The sequence below is a fragment of the Myxocyprinus asiaticus genome, chromosome 11 (genome assembly GCF_019703515.2).
Source record: "Myxocyprinus asiaticus isolate MX2 ecotype Aquarium Trade chromosome 11, UBuf_Myxa_2, whole genome shotgun sequence".
Classification (NCBI taxonomy): Eukaryota; Metazoa; Chordata; class Actinopteri; order Cypriniformes; family Catostomidae; genus Myxocyprinus; species Myxocyprinus asiaticus.
The window spans coordinates 41,706,962-41,729,864 of NC_059354.1; the positions used below are offsets into that span (position 1 = coordinate 41,706,962).

The 22,903-nt window shown below is 38.7% G+C and overlaps 1 protein-coding gene across 1 annotated transcript; it reads right to left on the minus strand.

The window, feature by feature from the left end:
- Positions 1 to 61: 61 nt before the first annotated feature.
- Positions 62 to 21,800, minus strand: ankar (ankyrin and armadillo repeat containing). Its single transcript, XM_051710297.1, is given in 27 exon segments — positions 62 to 146; positions 239 to 350; positions 353 to 432; positions 783 to 894; positions 1,027 to 1,097; positions 1,099 to 1,137; positions 1,780 to 2,096; positions 2,181 to 2,287; positions 2,375 to 2,536; positions 9,571 to 9,724; positions 10,862 to 11,037; positions 11,040 to 11,097; positions 11,814 to 11,987; positions 12,457 to 12,506; positions 12,509 to 12,700; positions 12,874 to 12,954; positions 13,879 to 14,087; positions 15,206 to 15,407; positions 15,843 to 15,880; positions 16,941 to 17,173; positions 17,268 to 17,355; positions 18,550 to 18,611; positions 19,772 to 19,935; positions 20,839 to 21,018; positions 21,021 to 21,301; positions 21,303 to 21,466; positions 21,468 to 21,800. Coding segments are annotated over 27 exon segments (3,915 nt in total). The 3' UTR covers positions 62 to 70.
- Positions 21,801 to 22,903: the final 1,103 nt, after the last annotated feature.

A 22,903-nucleotide genomic window follows, 5' to 3' on the forward strand; every position in this document is an offset into this window, starting at 1 on the left:
GTTTCTCTCTCATTGATTGCTGACCGACTAAGTCTAGCATTGCTTTAGGCGGTATCACAATATTGCTCTATCATTCACTAATCAACTGATTTACTATACCTTCATTATCACAGTGGGGCACAGCAGGGCCACCATTCATCTCCAAACTGCAATGAAGAAAACCGAAATAAAAACAAATTATTCTCGTGAATTATGAAAGGCCTCATTTTCAGCTACTTTCTGTAAAAATGTAAAGCACCTGAGGGACGGAAACCCTACTCTTCGCTGTCTTTCGAACTCTGCCACAAAGAACTGTGAGATTCTGGCATCTTTAGATAGATTCTCCATTAGGAGATCATATACTTGAGGGGTCTACTGCATTTCGCCATAAGCTGGCGATGAGCATGACAACTGAAGGTAAGGTAACCCAGAGCACTTGCACAAGCTGAAATGTTGGAAGGGAGAGGCAATATTATTTTAGTTGTATAAACAATTAGTCATATAAAAAAGATTTTAAAGGAATAGTTAACCCAAAACTAAAATTCCGTCACTCATTGTATGGATGAAAGCAGCTCATTCTGCTAAACGTCTCTTTTTGTGTTCCACACAAGTTAAAAAAAAAAAAAATAAAAAAGAAAGAAAGAAAGGTTTGGAACGACATAAGGGTTATTAAATGATGACAGAATGTTCATTTTGGTGTAAATGAAACTATTCTTTTAAGATGCTGTATTTATAGTACTTTCATGCAATTACTTTTAGTGATTGAGAACCAATGGATTTGCTTCAGATGATTATACAGAAATACCTCTTCATCCTCTGAATTCAAATGAACAGACAGATGCTCGATAGTGTCCATGGTGACAATAGCATCAGTAATACCTGCTCTTGTGTGAGCCAGATTAGCAAGTAGTTGTGCTGGAATTAGACAGACATTTAAAGTTACAGTAAGTTTCATACAAAATGAATTTCCCGCTTTATTGAAGTACATTACAAAAAAATAATTAATTTGTAAGAATAATGGAAAGATTTTTTTGTGGGTCCTCTCACCTGTAATGACCACAGTGGTGGATCGATCAGACTGTAATAATTCAACAAGAACGGTAATGCCCCTTGCAGTCAGTCATCTCATCTTATCCTGAAACCACTTTAACACAACAACTATCTGGCAAATAACAAAACAAGTATTTTGAAAAATAAGCACCAAAATGTTTTTTGTCACCTGCTTTTTAGAATGTATGTAATGTTCTACTATGGTAAATACTGTCGAGATGTTGTTTATATCTTCAGCTTTAGTGTGCAATAGGAAAAATAGAAAAGATTAGAATAGAAGAACAGGGCACTCTGCAAGAGATGGCATTGCCCCCACAGTGCCCCATACTGAACATCGAGTCAGTCTGGGATTACATGAAAAGACAGAAGCAATTGAGACAGCCTAAATAGATAGAAGAACCGTGGCGAATACTCCAAGAAGCTTGGAACATCCTATCTGCCAACAACCAAGAAAACTGTGTCCAGGTGTATTGGGGCTTTTTAAAGGCAAAGGTGGTCACACCAAATATTGATTTAGTTTTTTATGTTTACTGGACTTTGTATGATGTTAATTGATAAATGAAAACTATTTATGTCATTATCTTTGAAGACATCCTCACTATGCAACATTTTTCACAAGTGCCTAAAACTTTTGCACAGTACTGTATATATATTTTTTCTTTATTATTATTATTTGTTTTACATTTTTAAAAATCCCAAAACTTTATTTCCAGGTTTTTAAAAAAGTGGTCTCAGACTTCTGGAGCTCACTGTACTATCTGAAATGCAGCTTTTGCTATTTCAGTCTCATTGTTGGAGTTCAAAAAGCTCTCAAATATACTCATTGGATTTTGAAGAACAAATGCTAGTCAATTATTCAGTCTGTTTGTGCTGTCAAAAGATGACCATGGAAGAGCATGAAGAGCAAGTTTAAAGTGGTTGCTGTAAATCTAAATGTGAATTGCTTTGACTTCTACTCTCATAAGCTCCAGAACAATCTCATAAGGGAAGTCCACTTGTTCCCAAAATTCTCTCCGGAGTTTTTGGTTCGTCAACAGCACACAGGCAAGTGTTTGAGCCACCTGCACCTAATGTGATTAGAAACACAAAGAGGCATTACTCCAATGCCACTTCCTGTTTGTATCTCATTTATGGCGACAGCTACAAATTACTTTGACTTGCAGAGATTCATGTGATTTTAAAAGCTCTAATAATGTAGAAACAGCCTTTTCTTGGTAAATAATCTTTTGACTATTTTTATGTGCAGTGAGTGCCACTCCTGCAACCACAAAACTAAGGGTTTGTCATGTGCACTGTAACACAAAACATTTTACACCATAGAGATGGAGGAAGTGCGAGATATTACCAATGCACAAAAAACCCAGGGCTTTGATGACACCAAGTAGGGTCTTCTGTATTGTTCGAGACCCTCGAAGCAAACACAACAAAGGTGGTACTCCTTTCTCCCTGCAAAAGCCATCCTGATGGGTACTACTGTCTCGGCTTAGAGCGATCATTGCTCGGCACCCTGAAAAACAACCAGATATGTCCAAATCAGTATTGATATGTCCAAATCAGTGTTGCTAGTGCTCTCAAAAACTGAAATGTTAACTAAATAACATTTGAATTAACTTGAATGGATAGTTCACTGGAAAATAAAAAAATCTGTCATCATTTACTCACCCTCAGGTTGTTCCAGACCCGTATGACTTTCTGCCATAGAAAACAACAGTATATGTTAGGCAGTATGTTTCTCTTTTATTGTATGGGAAAGAGCCATGTCAACATTGTTCAAAATTCTCCTGTTGTGTTCCACCAAAGAAAGCCATATGGGTTTGGAAAGACATGAGGGTAAGTAAATGACATCAGAGTTCTCATTTTTGACAAAAAAACAAAACAAATAACAGACAGATTGTTAAGCCTCTTTTCCACCATTGGGCCGAACAGTTCTCATCACAAAGCCAATCTGGGACAGTTGGCACGATTACAGTTTCTTTTTCCACTGTGGTGCAGTGAAATCAGGAGAATATCTGTAACAGATTCGTCTGCTGGCGACGGCGTGAGAGGTAAACATGGGAGCGAGTGCGGCGTGCTATGGAGGATGATCGCATGTTCCAGTTTTTAGGACTGCTTTTTCCCTTGTTTTACTCTGCTAACAAATAGCAAAAACACAGACCATGTCGCAAAAAGCAAAGTAAACTGAAAAAGGCGCAAGGTTTACCATCATTTGCTGAGGGCTTGTGTTTGCTACCGGACACGAACATGCAGAAAGGTAAAAGTTCCCAGACTAGATAGAAGGGTATTTGTTGACAAATAGTATATAAGTATTATATTAAAATAGTTTATGAGAATATATTGATGTATTTAGAGTTAATATGAGCTAGTAATCTACTTACCTGACAAAAAAGTTGTGTAGAAAAATAAATATAGGCCGCAGTACTAGTTAAACTGTCCTAATCAAATAATGAAGATACATTAAACGAGTCGCCACATACTAAAGCCATTTCACCAGCGTGGTTGAGTACGGTTAGCTAACCGTGCCAAGAATTATGGCCCGAGAATGGTTTATAATCATGCCGTGCCGAACTGTGCTCAAGTGGAAATGCTATTGTAACCGTTTCATACCATGCTCAGAACCGTTTGGCCCGACGGTGGAAAAGCGGCTTTAGTTCTCGTGGTCATTTTTGACCAGACACAGTACAGGTGATTTTTGTTGTTGTTTTTTATCATTTAAAAAAAAAAAAAAAGAAAGAAATTATAATATTTCTTCTTCCCTGAAGTAAAAACAATAAAAAATTATGCACTTCTTTTGGGATTTTATTTTATTTTCATATACTGTAAATTTCCCGATTTCACCATTCAATTGCATATGCAAATTAGCAAATTTATGCAAATTCACTACAGTAAAACCTACACTTCTATAATTTGAAACATGAAGAAAATATGAGAATGTGTCATGTATTCAGTGCAGACTGCTGTCATCTGGTGAAAAAGAAAAATAACATGACTTGAAAAATCATGTTATGAAAATAATAGCCAGTAAATGACAGCAGTGTTCTATGCAGCCACATACTGTGTAGTACATTTACATTTATTCATTTGGCAGACGCTTTTATCCTAAGCGACTTACAAAAGAGGAAAACATAAGCAAATCATCTTAAGGTGACAGTGGTATGAAAAGTGCCGTATTACAAAATTTCACTAGCATCAGAATAGTATTCAAAACAGAATAAAGGGCAACAGGAAAAATTTTTTTTTTTTAATGACTGGTTAAGTGCTCACGGAAAAGATGTGTTTTTAGTTGTTTTTTTAAGACAGAGAGTGAGTCAGCTTCACGGATGGAGTTGGGAAGGTCGTTCTCCAACGTGGTATGATGAAGCTGAAAGTCTGGGAAAGTGTTTTGGTGCCTCTTTGTGTTGGTACAACAAGGCGACGTTACTTAGCCGACCGCAGGCTTCTAGTGGGCGCGTAGCTCTGCATAAATGATTTTAGGTATGCTGGAGCAGACCCAGTGACTGTTCTGTATGCTAGCATCAGAGCCTTGAATTTGATACGTGCATCAACCGGCAGCCAGTGGAGAGAGACAAGGAGTGGTGTAACGTGCGCTCTCTTTGGTTCATTAAAGACCAGACGTGCTGCTGCATTCTGGATCATTTGCAGGGGTCTAATTGCACATGCAGGGAGGCCTGCAATGGGAGTGTTACAGTAGTCCAGTCTAGTTATGACAAGTGACTGAACAAGCAGTTGTTTGGCATATTCAGAGAGGAAGGGTCTTATCTTCCTGATATTGAAGAGTGTAAATCTACATGATCTTGCGGTCTTTGAGATGTGGTCTGTGAAATTTAGTCTGTTGTCAGTGGTTACCCCTAGATTTCTGACCGATTTGGAAGGTGTTATTGTAGTTGCACCCAGCTGCGCGGTGATGTTGTGTTCAACAGCAGGGTTGGCTGGAAAGACAAGGAGTTCAGTCTTGGCTGGGTTGAGTTGCAGGTGGTGTTCCTTCATCCAGGCCGAGATGTCTGCCAGGCAGGCAGAAATTCGAGCAGTCACTGTGGTGTCGTTGGGCTGGAAAGACAAGTAGAGTTGCGTGTCATCAGCTAGCAGTGGTAAGAGAAACCATGTGCCTGAATGATAGGTCCCAGTGATGTTGTGTATATAGAGAAGAGAAGTGGCCCAAGCACTGATCCCTGAGGTACCCCAGTAAGTAGCTGATGAGGCTTGGATACCTCACCTCTCCAGGCTACCTTGAAGGACCTACCTGAGAGATAGGAGTTAAACCAGTCAAGCACAGTTCCTGTGATGCCCAGCGAGGGGAAGGTAGAGAGTAAGATCTGATGGTTGACTGTGTCAAAGGCTGCGGAAAGGTCCAGCAGAATCAGGACGGATGATCTGGATTCAGCTCTCGCCTGTCTCAGCGATTCAGTGACAGCCAGCAGGGCAGTCTCAGTGGAGTGTCCACTTTTGAAACCTGACTGATTGTCATCCAGCAGCTTGTTCTGTGAGAGATAGGCAGAGATTTGATTGAAAACTGCCCTTTCAAGTGTTTTTGCCATGAATGGGATGAGAGAGACTGGTCTGTAGTGTTCTACTTGGGTGAGGTTAAGTGCGGGTTTCTTCAGCAGTGGGGTTACTCGAGCCTGCTTGAATGTAGAGGGAAAAGTGCCTGTAATTAGAGATGTGTTAATTATGTGTGTGAGTGCAGGTAGGATGGACAGAGAAATGGCCTGGAGAAGGTGAGAAGGAATGGGGTCAAGGGAACAGATGGTGGGGTGGTTGGAGAGGAGGAGTTTAGAGACCTCAGTGTCAGTCAGAGGAGAGAACAGAGACAGAAGAGTTGCATACAGGAGATGGGTGTTTGACAGGGTGTGGTGCTGAGAATGTATTGCTGATGGATGTAACCTTATTAGTAAAAAATGTGGCGAAGACATCTGCTGTCAGTGATGTGTCAGGTGGTGGAGGGGGAGGGCAGAGAAGTGTGTTGAATGTTCTAAACAAGCTGCGAGTGTCTGTGGTTCTGTTGATCTTGTTCTGGTAATAGGAGGTTTTTGCAGATTTAACGTTATCTGAAAAAGTTGCAAGCAGAGACTGATATTTACCTAGATCTGCTGGATCTTTATATTTCCGCCATCTTCTCTCAGCTGCCCTGAGGTCAGCCCGATGTTCACGAAGGATGTCAGACAGCCAGGGGCTGGGTGGTGTAGCATGTGCTGGCCTAGAGGAGATAGGACAGATGTTGTCTAGACAGGTTGTTAAAGTAGAGCTTAGTGTGTCTGTGGCAGTGTTTACATTAAGCGTGGTAAATACATTTAGTGTGGGAAGAGAGGTAGAGACAGCAGTGGAGAGGCGTGAGGGTGAAAGAGAACGGAGGTTATGGCGAAAGGAAACCAAAGGTGGAGACTGTTTTACTGTAGATGGGAGAGTCATGTTGAATTGAACAAAGCAGTGATCAGAGACATGTAAAGGAGTAACAAGAATATTTGAGTTGGTACAATTACGTGTAAAAATGAGGTCCAACTGGTTGCCTGATCTGTGAGTTGCTGTGTTGTGTAGTCTTTCCAAGTCAAATGAGGCCAGGAGAGTATTCAGTTCAGTGGCCTAGGGCTTGTCTTGGTGTATGTTGAAATCACCAAGAACCACAAGTGGCCTACCATCCTCCGGCAAGGAGGACAGCAGGACATCCAACTCCTCAAAGTTTGTCAGCTGACCTGGAGGGCGATAGATGACAACAACATGTATTTTTGTGGGTTGCATTGTAGTAATAGCATGGAATTCAAAACTAGTATTGTTACATAGTGAAGAGTGTGGTGAAAAAGTCCAGTTGTTATGAATGAGCAAACCTGTTCCCCCACCCCTACCGGTGTGTCGAGAGGTGTGAGAGAAGGAGAAGTTGTTGGAGAGAGCAGCAGGTGTTGCTGTATCCTCTGGACATATCCATGTTTCTGTCAGTGCCAGGATGCTGAGGGTGGACTGCATGGCAAAGGCTGGAATGAAGTCAGCTTTGTTCACAGCTGACTGGCAGTTCCAGAGCCCCACTGAGAAAGAGAGCGGAGCAGGTGCTGAAGTGCAAAGTGGCCGTAGGTTGTGTGGGTTGCGTTTGGTCTTGCATCGATATCGTGTAAATGGTCTGTAACAGATAACAGGGATGTGCTTGAAGGAATACGTTATTCGTGAAGTAGACATGTTAGTGTATAGAAGGAAAATAAGACAAGAGATACAATAACAAGGTACTTAAGTGCTATGGTGAGTGGCACCTTGTCGGTGCCCTTGCTCGGTGGACTCGCACAGGTAGACTCGCTGGTCTTTACACGAGGAGGGCTTTACACGAGGAGGGCTTTACATGAGGAGGGCTTTACACGAGGGCAACCACTTCCGCTTCCACGTTAGCATTCATGTCAAATATATACAGGATGATAACGAGCCGATCAATGAAAAAAGCAGGACAGGCCTTAATGCTACTTAGCACAACACATTTTTACACTAAAAACACTAAAGACACTAAAAACCATGATAGTTTTACACACACTGGACAACCAACGCTAAATCTAGCAGTGAATACCCTGGGACAAGTCAAAACAATATAGCACACACACACACCAACCCACGTTTAAGTGACGCGAGTTCAAGACAGTAAACAAACAGCACAAGTCTAGCAATGAATACCACTCTACAACAAAGTAAAACAATGAAATAAACACACTTACACGCAACTGCAGACTCCTGTAGATAGATCGCTTCTCCTAGTAATTCTGTAGTTTTTTTTCTGCACTGTGGCTGATTTATATATTGTATTTGACAAATAAAAATAAAAAAAAGCTCTGTTTTTTTAATCTTTCCCATTCATTTCCTATGGTCGGTCAATTTTGATGGGGAACAGCAAAGGTGTTGCTTTTTTTTTTTCGGCCACTTAGGCTTATACAATCAAGTCCAAATGTTTTGTGTGTGTGTGTGTGTGTGGGCGCGTTCAGATGGCAAATGGAGGAAAATGTTCTACGTCTTGTACCACTCGGATAAACAAGACCATTTTTATTACATCTGAGAAACTGATTTTGGTCAAAAATGACCAAACAGAATAAGAAGGTTAAATAAAAAAGTAAAAAACTAAAATAAAAATGTCCACAAAATAATTTTGCCTCCAAATAACAAAAACAATAAAAATGCCCCCAAATAGCAGTAACAATAGAAATTGAATGGCCTAAAACACATTTAATTGAAATTAATTAATAGATTAACTTTGGTAGCATTAAACTATTATGACTTAAACTAAAATAAAAACTAAACTGAAACCAGAAAACACACACACACACACACACACACACACACAAAACTAAAACAAACAGAGAGTGAAAACTAAACTGAAAGAACAAATTGAAAATAATATAGAAATAAAACTCAGGAAAAAATTTAGAACTATAATAACCCAGGTCTAGATAACATTCTCAAGAGGGCTGATAATTTGTTCCAATCATGTAACAATTCTAAAGTGAGGAAAGTTCTGTCTGAAAAAGATCTTTAGGGAACATTTGTTTGACGAAACATTTTAACAGATGATCCGTCGACACGAGCCAGACACCTGCCTGAAGAGGAAGCGCTCTTGGAACATACTGTGGTTTTGGAATCACTGCCTGCAATCAGGTCATACCGTAACACTAATAGCAATACAAGAGACTCTTGTAAGCAATGTTGACGGAGCACCCCAGTGGGGGAATAGCATTCCACTGCGCATGCCTTCCTGTCTTATTAATCTAACAGATCGGTACTGTCTCAAGGCAGAAAGTGCTGGCTCTTACCTGCTGGAACGGAGCTGTTCTGCCAGTAACAGGGAGAAAGCTCAGGCTTCCAAAGAGCAGTTAATCTGTTCAGTTTATCCAGTGTCTGTCAACACTTAGTCAATGGGAACTGTTTTTACTGCACTTCTTCTCTCTGGACGACAGATTTGCAGGGAAAGTGTTACTTGCATTCAAGAGTGACTCAAATGCTGCTCACCAGAATCCAAAATTAAAAGGATAATTCACTCCAAAATGAAAATTCAAACTCATATGACTTTATCTCTTCTGTGGAACACAAAAGGAAATGTTAGACCATATGTTAGACTTTTAAAGTAAAATCGAATAGTGACTGATGCTGTCATTCTGGCTAACATCTCCATTTGTGTTCCACAGAAGAAAGTCCAAAAAAATTTTTTTTATTTAACTAGGACATACAGTATTTGAAATGTTTCCTTATATTAATATTTCAGTTTCTCTTTCTGTATATCTGTTTTTCTCTGGGTTTCATATATTTGAAGTATTGCATTTTAGGGGTAATGAGTGAAAATGATGTCTTGTTAATTTTGATAAAGAGAAGAATAAATAAGAATAAAAATTGTAATTATATATTTGTGTTTAGAACATTCCAGTAATCATCTCTGATTATTTTCAACGTGGCAGTGTTGCTATTTTCAAAACTAATGGCTGTTAAACTTATCGCACATTTTGTCCCACATCTCAAGACTCACTGTGGTGATAGGGCAGCTAGAACTGGTGTGATGTCTGTATAATAAGAGCAAAATTTATGTTGCCATACCAACATATTGCATTTTGTCTGAAGAGGACAGAAGAAGGTCAAGGATGAGAGGGTAGCCCATCTGCTCTGCCATCAGTTTCTGCTGCTTCAGAGCTTCTCCAGCCAGGATCCAAAGAGACATTGCGCCCTGTTCCCGCACATCCACTTGGAATAACTTGACACAGAAGGTAAAGTTCAGAGAGCATCTAGATTTTACTGTGCCTAAGGTTGGCTTGGATAAGACCACTGACATGCTGTTTTATGCAGTACATAAAACCAGTGTCTGCCATCCAAGTTACTGTATAAAGATCAGTGGTTCTCAGCTGGTGTTATTTCAGAGGATTGCATTGTGTGGTGAATTATTGGCTGCCAAGAGTATGAAACTATCAAAATTCAAGAGGCGTTTAGAAACGAAAATTGTCCACTTTCCTATTCCACCTATGTTAAAGGGATAGTTCTCCCAAAAATGAAAATTCTCTCATTTACTCACCCTTATCCATTCCCAGATGTGTATGACTTTCTTTCTTCTGCTGAACACAAATGAAGATTTTTAGAAGAATATCTCAGCTCTGTAGGTCCATACAATGCAAGTTGAAGCTCCAAAAGCACATAAAGGCAGCATAAAAGTAATTTATACAATTCTAGTGGTTAAATCCATGTCTTCTGAAGTAATATGAAAGGTGTGGGTGAGAAACATATATTTTCAATATTTAAGTCCTTTTTTACTATAAATGTATACTTTTACTTCCACATTTGTTTTTGGCGATTCGAATTCTTCATGCATATCGCCACCTACTGGGCAGGGAGGATAATTTATAGTAAAAAAAAAGGACTTAAATATTTATCTGTTTCTCGCCCACACCTATAATATCACTTCAGAAGATATGGATTTAACCACTGGAGTTGTATGGATTACTATTTTGCTGCCTGTATGTGCTGTTTGGAGCTTCAAAGTTCTTGCCACAATTAAATTGCACTGAATGGGCCTACAGAGCTGAGATATTTTTTTTAGAAATCTTAATTTGTGTTCAATGGAACACATGTATATAGTCATATACATCTAGGATGGCTGAGGGTGAGTAAATGATGAGATGTTTGGGCGAACTATCCCTTTAACAACTTTGCATATTGTTGAGCTTTTTCAGTTCATGGTAATATTAAAATGAATCAATTTCAATGTTTGAATGTTTGAATGTTTGAAAGGACATTTTTGCTTACTTTAGTATAATAAAGAGTTTCTGTTCTTTGCTGGGTCACTGCTTGTTTAATGTAAAATCTGGTAAATATTGTGCTAAAGCTGTGATTACATTACATTTAAAAGTTATAAAAGATATCTGGCAGCTGACTGACTGAGGAAGGATTGCTGTATGGCAGGATTTTGGCTGGTTATAGATTCAAGCTCTTTGGCTGCTTTGACCTGAACAGATTTTTTCCTCTTTTGCAGGGTTTGCACTAGAGCACTGAGCGCTCCTGCTTCACAAATAAGCTCCTGTTCTCCCTGTGACCTCGGGCCAACTCTGCCAGGGCCAAGCAGGCCACTTCCTCCTCCTGTCACAAAAACACATCCTTTAAATGTCAAGAAACAATACAAATACAGAAAATGTCTTCCTAAATGTTTGAGATGATGTACCAAAAAAAGTTGATTTAAAGGAATAGGTCATCCAAAAATGAAAATTCTGTCATTATTTTCTCACCCTCATGTCGTTCCAAACCTGTATGCTGCTATTTTTTTCTGTAGAACACAACAACGAATCTTAATGAAGCTCTTTTACATACAAGGGAAGTTCAAAGTGACCATGGCGTTCAGGCAGTCCTCTGAAATCATATAATAGCTTAATGTGTGGAACAGACCAAAATTAACAGTGTCAATGCATCAATTTTGAATCAGGACATGATGACAAATGAGATTTAAGAGCTTCAGCGGAGGGGAGGGTTATCAGTGAATAACTGCTTAAATTGTGGTCGGTTTCTCACACAAAGCTATCGTATGGCTCCAGATGACTCAGAATATAACACACAGGTCATATGGACTAGTGTTATGGTGCTTTTATGGTGTGTTTTTTTGTTTTTGTTTTTTTTGGAGCTTGACAGCCATTGTTACTACAAAATGTCCTTATTTGGAGAAGAGCTGCGAGAACATTCTTCGAAAATTCAACTTTTGCATTCCAGAGAAAAATGACAGCTTTTGACAGCAGGGTGAGACAGTCTATGATTTGTTCACTTTTATTACTGCACATTTGCATCACCCTTCCCTGAGGGTAAACAGTACCAGAGCTAACAGACAGAAATTCCACGAGATATGGAATTCCTCTGGCATGTGCAACAGCAGTTTGGTTGCATGGACTTCTCACGCATAGTGCACAGATGCACCTGATGGCATTTACTAGCACATCTTGGAAGTCAGAGGTCAGTAACTTCACTACCAGGGCCACCCCACCCTGCACAAAAAATTAGAAGAATTTGTGCAAAAAAACAACACCAGACAGGGTTTTCACTGTGCATGTAAATGCTGTTTGTTTGAAAAAAGAACAAAGAAAAAAAAAAATATATATATATATATATTAACTGCAATGCAAAAAAACATTTTCTTACTCAGTATTTTTGTCTTGTTTTTAACTGAAATAAAAATGTTATCATCCTTAAAACAAGATAGGTTTATGCTTAAAAGGGGAAAAAATTTTAACTAACTTTTGTTACATTTTAGCTTCAAACAAGCGAATTGCCAAGGGGTAAGAAAAAATTCAAGACATATCCTATGAAAACAAGTCTTAATATCCTATGCAATTTTGCAAGTAAATGTATCTTGTTTTAAGGATGTTGAGATGGCTTACAGGAAAACAACAACATTTTTGTGTGAAGACAGGCCAGTGCGACATAGGTACAGCAGTTTTTGTCTTTAGGACTCACCAGTTGAGCAATAAGGGTTTGGTACTGCTCGTTTTGTCCTGCCAGGTCCCTAGTATCACAGCACAGCGAGAGAGCAGCTCTGGCTGTTGGCTGCAGAGGAGCTTTATCACCAACGGTACTGCATCATAATGTACCAGATCTTCGCAAACTTTCGCATTCACTGTCATGTGACAGAGCACAGATGCAACCATGCACCAAACCATCTGACTGTATGCACAAAGGAGGTGCACTAGGACGGGAATACCTGCAGTAGTGCAGAATTCAACTGTTACTTGGAAAAACTAGAAAAGTAAAGTTTGTCAACTTAGAATGTTGGCTTGCCAGAGGGAGGGAGAGATGGATGGATTGGATGGATAGGATGACAGACAGACAGACAGACTGATTGATTGATTGATTGATTGATTGTTTGATCATGACCTGCTTCCATGACATCCTCACTAAAGAGCCTCAAGGCACCTGAGGGCCATCTAACTGCCTGGAGACCTCGCTTTGAACCATCTCAACAGGAAAAAAAACTATGAAAATCAGGTGCTTCATTACCAGCACAGAGAGGTTTCATACAATCACACTAGGCTGATAGACTACAGTCCATTTGATCATATTAGTTGTAGACAAATATGAAAAAAATTTAAATGTTTTTTTTCTCCCCATTTTGTCCCCAATTTGGCATGCTTAATTTCCAATGTGCTATAAGTCCTTGTGGCGGCATAGTGACTCGCCTCAATCAGGGTGGCGGAAGACAAATCTCAGTTGCCTCTGTGTCTGAGACTGTCAATCTATGCATCTTATCACGTGGCTTGTTGAGTGTGTTACCGTGGAGACATAGCACGTGGAGGCTTCACGCTATTCTCAGCGGCATCCACGCACAACTCACCACACGCCCCACTGAGAGTGAACCATGTTATAGCGACCATGAGGAGGTTACCTCATGTGACTCTACCCTCCCTAGCAACCAGTCCAATTTGGTTGCTTAGGAGACCTGGCTGGAGTCACTCAGCACACCCTGGATTTGAACTCACAACTCCAGGGTTGGTAGTCAGCGTCTTTATTCGCTGAGCTACCCAGGCCCCCCATGTAAATATATTTTTAAAAGAATGAGTAGGACTGGATAGTGAAGGAAAAGTGCCCAGCATACAGTACATGAGAACTTGTTCTGTTCTGTTTAAAATGCATCCTAGTTGGATGTCTTATGAAGTTGAGGGAATTCCCATTGTATGGTGTAATTAAAGCAAATGGTGACTGAGGCTAACATTCTGTCTAACATCTCATTTTGTGTTCCACAGAAAAAAAGATTATTTGTGGGTGAACTATCCCTTTGCTTTCAGTTTGATATTGTTAATATTTCTACATTTATAAGAAGATATTAACTGTGAAGCTAGACATTGAAGGAAATCTGGAGGACTTCAGTATGCAATGTCATACCAACAAGAATCTTCCACACAGGAAGGCCGTCCAGGTTGAGCTGAATGAGGTGTCTAAGGACATCAGTGTGGAAGTAAAGTGCTGCCAGCTGGACAGTGTTATTGCCCTTGCTGTCTTCTTCTCTCCAGTTTTCCCTAATGGACAACAGGACACCTAGAGCCTTCACTGAACCCAAAGTTGCTGACAAAAGCAGTGGTGAACTTTGATACCTGCAAAACACTTATCATCTTGCATCTATGAAGAACATGTGATTCAGACCAAGATATTTCATGCTTATGAGCATTTCCTGAGTATGGTGATGAAATCCTATGATAATACTTAAAGGAATAGTTCACCTAAAAATGTAAGATTTCTCATCATTTACTCACCCTTATGCCATCCCAGATGTGTATGACTTTCTTTCATCTACTGAACTCAATTGAAGATTTTTAGAAGTATTTCTCAGCCCTTTTGGTCCATACAATGCAAGTGAATGGGTGCCAAAAATGTGAAGCTCCAAAAATCACATAAAGTCAGCATTAAAGTAATCCATAAGGCTCCAATGATTAAATCCATGTTTCAGAAGTGATATAACAGGTGTGGTTGAGAATCAGATAAATATTGAATTCCATTTTTATTATACATTTTCCTCCTTGTTCAGTCAGTCTCCACATTAAGGTTCACATTCACTTTCTTCTTCTTGTGTTTTTGGTGATCCACATTGTACAAGCATATTGCCCCCTATTGGGCAGGGAGAAGAATTTCTAGCAAGAAAGGACATAAATATTGATTTGTTTTAAACCCACACCAATCATGTCATGTCTGAAGTTATGGATTTAACCACTGGATTTGTATGGATTACTTTTAAGATGCCTTAATATGCTTTTTGGATCTTCAAAATTTTGGCACCCATTCACTTTGTGAATTTTCTTCTAAAAATCATAATTTGTGTTCTGCAGAAGAAAGAAAGTCATACACATCTGGGATGGCATGAGGGTGAGTAAATGATGAGAGTATTTAAATTTTTGGGTGAACTATCCCTTTAAAAACATGGTGACACTTTTTATAATAAGGTTTTACAGTATATGTTCACATTAGTTAATGCCATAGTTTACATGAACTAATAATGAACAATACTTACAACACTGTTTAATCTTGGTAAAAGTTCATTTCTATTTGTTAATACATATTACATATAATGCATTATATTTTATGCTATGATATGATATTAGTGCACAATACCAAAGGCATCAACTAATGTCAGCAGATGGAACCTTGTTTTAAAGTGTTACCAAAAACTTAACTATTCATCCCTTAAATTAATCTTTTGCTAAAATATGTCCCATACTCAGCAGTGGTCTTCATTTCCAGTAATGTAGAGTCTTTCTTGTATAGTGCTTGGATACATGCCATCTGGCCATAAAAGGCTGCAAAATGAATGGCCATCCAGCCTCTCTTGTCCACAAGTTTGTAGTCCGCTCGCTGTGCTAGAAGGCAGTTTAGAGACTCAAGGGAGCCGCACTGCACAGCAAGGTACACTGGTGTGAGGCCTAAAAAGACAGCAAATTAAACTTGTAACTTGCATTCAAAACAACTGAAAGAACAAATGATAAAATCCTACAAGAGGTAAATTTAGACTAGTACTAAGCAACTGCTTCAAGTACACTCTTTAAAAAAAAAGGTTCTTAAATGGTTCTTTGCAGCACCTTAGGTTCCACAAAGAACCTTCTTCTTGTCAAGAACCATTTTTTATGATGTAGGGTTCTTGATTTGAGTTACATGGTTCTTTGGAGATTAAAAACATTCTTTATGTTTCAGTATAGGTTCTTCAGTTCAGTGTATGGTTCTCTGAGGTATCATCTATGGTTTCATACTATACAGTACAGTATATTCTAGAAATAAGACATTAAGACGTGAATGCCATGCAAAATGGATGGTATGCATTTTTTGTCAATGTTGCCAATAGGACAACAGGAGATCCATACCAGTTCCTTCTATGAACTGATTTCCAGCACTGGATTTTCTTGATAACAAGACGAATCATAAGGACATGAAGATTTTTTAAATATTATTTTTAGGGTACAACGGGGCTAAAGACCTTCCGGGGTAAAAGGCACATTTGATTTTATTTCTCCCACAACACTAAATAGCAAAAAAACAGCACTTTCCTTAACACCTCTTTGTCACTATGCACTGCAAAATTTTCTTGATCCATGAGATAAATATGTGCAATGTCTAAAGGTTAATTTTGATGCAATTTCAACACATTTTAAATGATTTTTAAAATGTTGCAAATTTATGTAAGCTAATGAAAATCCCTGAAATTATTTATTTTGAGACAAAATACTTATTTATCATTTTCAGTTTTGTTCAAGGTGATTAAATCAAAAGTTTTACCATAACTCTCCAATACGTAAAAGAAAAGTTTTGGGGGTAAAAAGCCCCCCTGTTGCAGGGACTAAAGGCCCCCATAAAATACATTGTTTTTCTTAAGAGTTGAATAGATTTGTTATGAAGAATGTTTTAAGTGGGCCCAAATTGACTGATCTAATCACAGTGGAGATTCATTACATTATAGAATACTTGGGATGTTATGAAATGCCAAATGTGATTGCAGTTAACAGGAAATGATTAACGTTTATTTTGAATACGCGTTTTCTTCATTTGTTACTCAAAAAAAAAAAAAAGCATATTGCTGTCTTAAAATTATTTGCATTAGCTGACAAATGTTGCCCTATATCTATTGCCCATATATCTACACAACATCATTATAATCCTCCTGTGCCACCTTTTTTTTAAAACTGAATTTTAATCGAAACAACCTTCTGTTAATATTTCTTTTCACACAAATTATATTGCTTAGTCCCAGTCACCATTCACTTACACTGTATGGAAAATAGATGCAATGAAAGTGAATGGTGACTGAGGCTGACATTCTCCTTTTTATGTTCCACTGAAAACAGTAAGTTACATGAGTTTGTAACAACATGAGGGTGAGTAAATGATGACATCATTTTCATAATAAGGTGAACTATCCCTTTAAGTCCAAGTGTCGAAGTAAGGGTGGAAAGAGATCCTTAAACTAACTAACAGTAGAAGAAGTGAACCTCATAATATTTGCTTATTAACATTTGCTGATTAATCTTTCACTGGCTAACTGGATGATGATGTGCGATTGGTTATTGGCATGATGGAGAAGAGAGTGTCCCTGCTCATCCAGGACATGCAGATGAGAGGGAGAGTTCTTGCGACTTTGAGATAGAAACGTTGAGCAGAGTCCTCTCTCTGCAATTGCCTTCAGTCCAAATGGCACATTCTGATGAGTTACAAACACATTTCAGTGCTGAGACACAGAATGTATTTATGATGCTATTCAGACACCAAAGAATAAATAGATTGGCATTTATCACCTTGCGCTTAATAGCTTTTGTGTAACCAAATGTTTTCTTAAACTGCTCGTGTAGCTCGATGTCCGTCAAGGGCAGTCTCTTCCCTTCCCTTCCCAAAAGATCATCAGTTACAGAAATACTCAAACCAGCCCATCTGGCACCAACAATCATGCTACGCTCCAAATCACTGAGATCAAATTTTTCCCCCATTCTGATGGTTGATGTGAACATTAACTGAAGCTCCTGACCCATATTTGAATGATTTTATGCACTGCACTGCTGCCACACGATTGGCTGATTAGGTAATCACATGGATGATTGTTGGTGCCAGACGGGCTGGTTTGAGTATTTCTGTAACTGCTGATCTCCTGGGATTTTCACACACAACAGTCTCTAGAATTTTCTCAGAATGATGCCAAAAACAAAAAACATCCAGTGGGGGGCAGTTCTGAGGACGGAAATGCCTTGTTGATGAGAGAGGTCAACAGAGAATGGCCAGACTGGTTCAAAGTGACAGAGTCTACGGTAAGTCAGATAACCGCTCTGTATAATTGTGGTGAGAAGAATAGGTTGGCGCTGTTTTGGCGGCACGAGGGGGACCTAAACAATATTAGGCACGTGGTTTTAATGTTGTGGCTGATCTGTGTATATATACAGTATGCATATATGCTATGTATATATAAATCATGTATTAAAATTGTGTAACAACAAGTGTAATGACTGAATTACGTTTAATGAATATGCACACAAAATATTTCTTGTTTCATTGTGGCATGACAGAAAGCAAAGACTTCCAGTTTAGTAAGTGAATCAGTTTTCATTGAGTTCATTCAGTGAAGGATTCGTCAGACTGATTCAATCTAATAACTCGTGAGTTGGTGAGTTGTTTGGAGAAAATCATTGAAAGAACTAGCTTATAAGATTCATTCATTGGTTTTGAACGCAGAAGCCAGCAAACACATTGCAAGATAAATGCGTGCTGTTTAGGCATTTTTTTTTTTTTTTTTCACTGCCTCATTCTAACTGCAAAATCAAAACTTGGGTAAACTATAATTTCTTTAGTTGTGATGCTGGAGATTCAGCGGTAGGGAAAAACAAAGCAGAAAACACAGTCCAGAATAAACCCCATGCTGTTAAATCAATAGAGAATCAAGCAACAATATTGACCTCTGGGTTGGACAGCTTAAATAAACCATCTAAAACAGAACATTAACGTTAACATTAACGCAAAGAAACTAGTACTTTAAATTACAAACCCATTCAGTAAAAATAATAATTCTGGAAATAATCGAAAATGTATTACCTCAAATATTTATCCTTATACCGGTCCATGTTGTCATAATTGTCATGAGTGACTTGCACAAACTTCACAGTGGGATGGGTTGTCATGAAACTGTTGTAAAGACATGCGGTGCATTAGCTGACAGGCGTTAATCCACAAGCACTGAAAATTGCGCGTAATTAAAATAATTTCCACGGATGATGCAAGTTATAACATCCATGCAACTCCGCAAATTAAAATGTTTGTCTGCCCTGCTGTAGCTTAAAAGATCATACCGATGATGTAATAGGCTAAATCAACGTGAATATTTTTAAGCATTTATTTCCTCAAATCATCCCAGGCCACACTGGAGTCTTTGCGGGCCACATTTGGCCCGTGGGTCGCACGTTTGACACCCCTGTTCTAACTTGTTAAATTACGGACATATTAAATGTAAAAATTTTATTTTATCATCATTTTGGATACATTTTAGCTTTTTTTTTTTTTTTTTAAATATTGTCCATGTATTACATCAATAAATATGATTGTAACGGGCTTCACAGGATGGGCAAGGAGGAGGCGGGAACCGGCAGAACAGTTAACATAATTTTAATGACATAACTGAACTTAAACAAACATAAACACACAGACACACACACAACTTCAGGTGTCTCTCTCTCTCCACGTCTGCCGCTGTCTCCTCTCCATAAATATTCCCACCGCCCCTCACTGGAACGCGAGACCGGTGTGGCACACAAGTGGAACTCATTCACCACTTATCTTCCAGGCCTCGCTCTGCTCAGACGCCGCTTAGCCACGCCCTGCTCGCCACAATGATGTATTGACATTCCATATATTATATTGCATATATACAGTATATTGTTACATGTTTGTTGTTTACATGCCTAATTTGTATTATGTACAAGTATTTACTTAGATATCTAGAACAAGTGCTGAAATGGTATTGTCTCTTTAAGACCAGTGGCAGGGACTTATATCATGAGAAAAAGTATTGTGATATATCGATATTTGTTTGTATCAACACAGCCCAGCTATGGATCTTAGCAAGGATGTAACCAAATATTCAAGATTGGAGGATTAAAGATAAAATTTTAAACTTCTATTAAAAGGCCCATGATAAACCACTAATTTGAAAATTGGGGGGATGTCTATGGTGGTTACAGCCCAGCATTTAAAACTAACTGCAGGGTGCAGTGTGAAAACTGAAATCAAGTTGAGAAGAATGTGCCCTATGTCATCTCACCTTCATTTCCTCAGTGACGTCATCCAGGGCAGGAGTCCCTACATCAAATTCTATCCCTCCATGAAGATGAAAATATTGATCCTGCTGGTATGGAAAATTTTTGCAAGCAAATTCTGGTCCGAGAAGATGTGGAGGTAGTTCTTGCTCTGTTTTCAGCTTGTCCTCTTTGAAATAAACCATTTTTCTGTTCATTAAAAGTCAGTGCAATAAAATATGTATCAGGTTACCAAGCAGCAAATGGCAATCAAAACAAGGGGTTTTCAAACTGAGGTCAGGGTACCCCCAGCCGCGAGGGGGTGCTAGGGGGTCTATGGAAAATGTTGGAGAAAAATAGTGTTCATAAATTAAAAACAATATATATATATTTAATTATATTTACTGAATTTTACATAATACATTTCAGTTTCTCTTTAGATTTTTACATGTAACATTACTCAAATATTGTGTAGAAAAGAAGAAACACTGTCAACTTAACGCAAAGTAGGCTAAATATTTTCCAGACAATATTTTAATAATTTATTTTTGCTTTAAAACAAAAACAATATAAAAGCCAATTTCCAATCTCCACTTTCACATTCACATTCTTCTTATTTTGTTTTTGGCGATTCGCATTGTTCCTGCATATCGCCACCTACTGTGCGGGGAGGAGAATTTATAGTAAAAAAGGACTTAAACATTCTGTTTCTCACCCACACCAACCATTTCGCTTAGGAAGACATGGATTTAACCACTGGAGTCATATGGGTTATTTCTCTGCTGCCCTTATGTGCTCTTTGGAGCAGAAAAACTGAAATATTCTTCTAAAAATCTTTGTTTGTGTTCAGCAGAAGAAAGAAAGTCGCACATATCTGGGATGGCATGAGGGTGAGTAAATGATGAAAGAATGTTCATTTCTGGGTGAACTAACCCTTTAACATCACAAATAAATTTGTTCTCAAACAGTTTAAATTGGACTTTATACATCCTATATTTCACAACAGTGGTCTCTTGTAAGGCAGTCATCACATTTGGGGGTCCTTAGCATTAAAAAGTTTGAAAACCCCTGATCAAAACAACACAATGCAAACCTGATAAAGGTGGGAGCACTGCAACAGATTAGGAATCAATTAGGGGCACCAGGAAAGTGATGAGTTTCAGGTAAGCAAGATCTCTGGAGACTTCAGCACTCCTCCCAAGGTGCTTTCTCGCTAGTTTAATATGGCCAGCCAGTCTTTTCTGCAGCCTCTGGTGGGTGGCTAGATCAATTTGTCGTCTGTGAGTCTAACCACATTGGAAAGGTTATGAGTCCCGTCAAACACAAACAAATTTTGGTGCTGGTGGACAGAGGTGAGGTAGGCGCTCAACTTAATCAGGATGTTCTCTGAGTATTGTGAGAAGAGGTTCTACTCTTCTGCACTGTTGGGCTCATAGGTTGGGTCTACATCAATGTCCTCCTGATAAATGCCCTGATAACATGGATCATATGTCCATGAAACCTGGTCAGATCGATCGATAGATAGATAGATGGTTCTCCATAACTCTGAGAAGCGCACGTTTCTCTCTAGAAGTGCAACTCCCATGCCAGAGAGATTTTATTGTGTAATCTATGTTTATTAGAATCTGCCCAACTTTTGTATCATAATATGCTGGTGGTAACTGGCACGTGGAGCTCTGGTCATAGTTGGGTACAAGAGTGATAACTGGAACCTGGTAAAAAACCATGAATTCCCACAGTCAGCTCTCTCACAATCTGATGAACAACTCTGTAGTCCAGGGGCAAACATGAGTCAAAGTGTGCAAGAATTATTATGTTGGGATCCAAGATGTTCCTCATTTGTCTGATGATGCCTGGAGGTGAATCCACAGTGAGGCTGTGTTCTTCACCACTGAACAACAAGCTACAGGTGGTCAGACTAAGCGGTTCTTGCAATTCCCTGCAGTCATATTTCTGCAGTAAAGCTCTTGCATTTGTCTGAGCGGCCAGCACGGCGTGAATATCTCTGACACAGCTCTGATTTGATGGGAAAGCAATGCTGTACAAGTCCTCCATGTTTTTTTTTTTTTTTTTTTTTTTTTGCATCCTTATTATTTTTATTATGTATTTTTAAAATATTTTATTTATAACCGTTTTTATACAAACATAAAACAGATCAAAGTCTCACAAATTGTATACAAAAAGTATGCTATACATAAAATAAACACACAAAGAAGAAATAGAAGAAAAAAAACCCCACCCGAACACGCACCAGATACAGTGAAAAATATATACCTTAAATAAAGCCATACTTAATCAAACCATTAAAAATGGAGTGAAGGAATAAAAGAGTGAAGTTATCCATATTACATAAGTGCCCAAGCAAATTTCAACTCTTAAAAATATACCTAAGGAAGGGGCCCCAGATTTTAGAAGCATCGACCTTAGAAAAACGAATCCTTTCGAGCTTGAGGGTTTCTCCATGGTTTAATACAAAACTTCATCAGCTCTCGGAGAAAGTTAACATGAGATCGTAATATTAAACAATAGGCAACTGAAAATAATATTAAATCATCATTCTCTTTCTAAAAGATCAGTAAGGTTCCTAATTAAATACTGCGTTGCCTCGTTAAATGTATAGTTTTGAACAGCGTTGAGCTTGGCCAGGGCCGTAGCTAACGGGGTGAAAGGTGGAAACGATTCTAGGGGCCCACAGGTCCAGGGGGCCCACAACAAATTTTAAACTGTATTTTTTTTTTTATACAAAAGGGGCCCAGACCAATATACAGCCCAGAATTTTTTGCTAAGGCCCTGAACTTGGCAACCAAAGACACACATCGACGGCTTTGCAAGGCCTCAGAACAATCACTAGATGGTGTTGTTGCACGACTTCACGGTCACGACGTAAAGAGCACAGCACGCAAGCTATTGAATATTAATTTAATTACGCACGCGTTGCTTCGTAAGGGGCCGTTCACACCGAAATGTTTTTCCGTCCGTCCGCGCTGTTCTTCAATTGTTTTCATCACTAGACTTTGACTTTTCCGTTGCGTTTTTATACGCGTGTCATGTTAAAAAAATAAATAAATAAATAAAAATAAAAAATAAAACGTTCGTGACATTTATAAATGTTATTATTCCGAACCTATACTGATCTGATTGGTATATTGGTTTTAAAC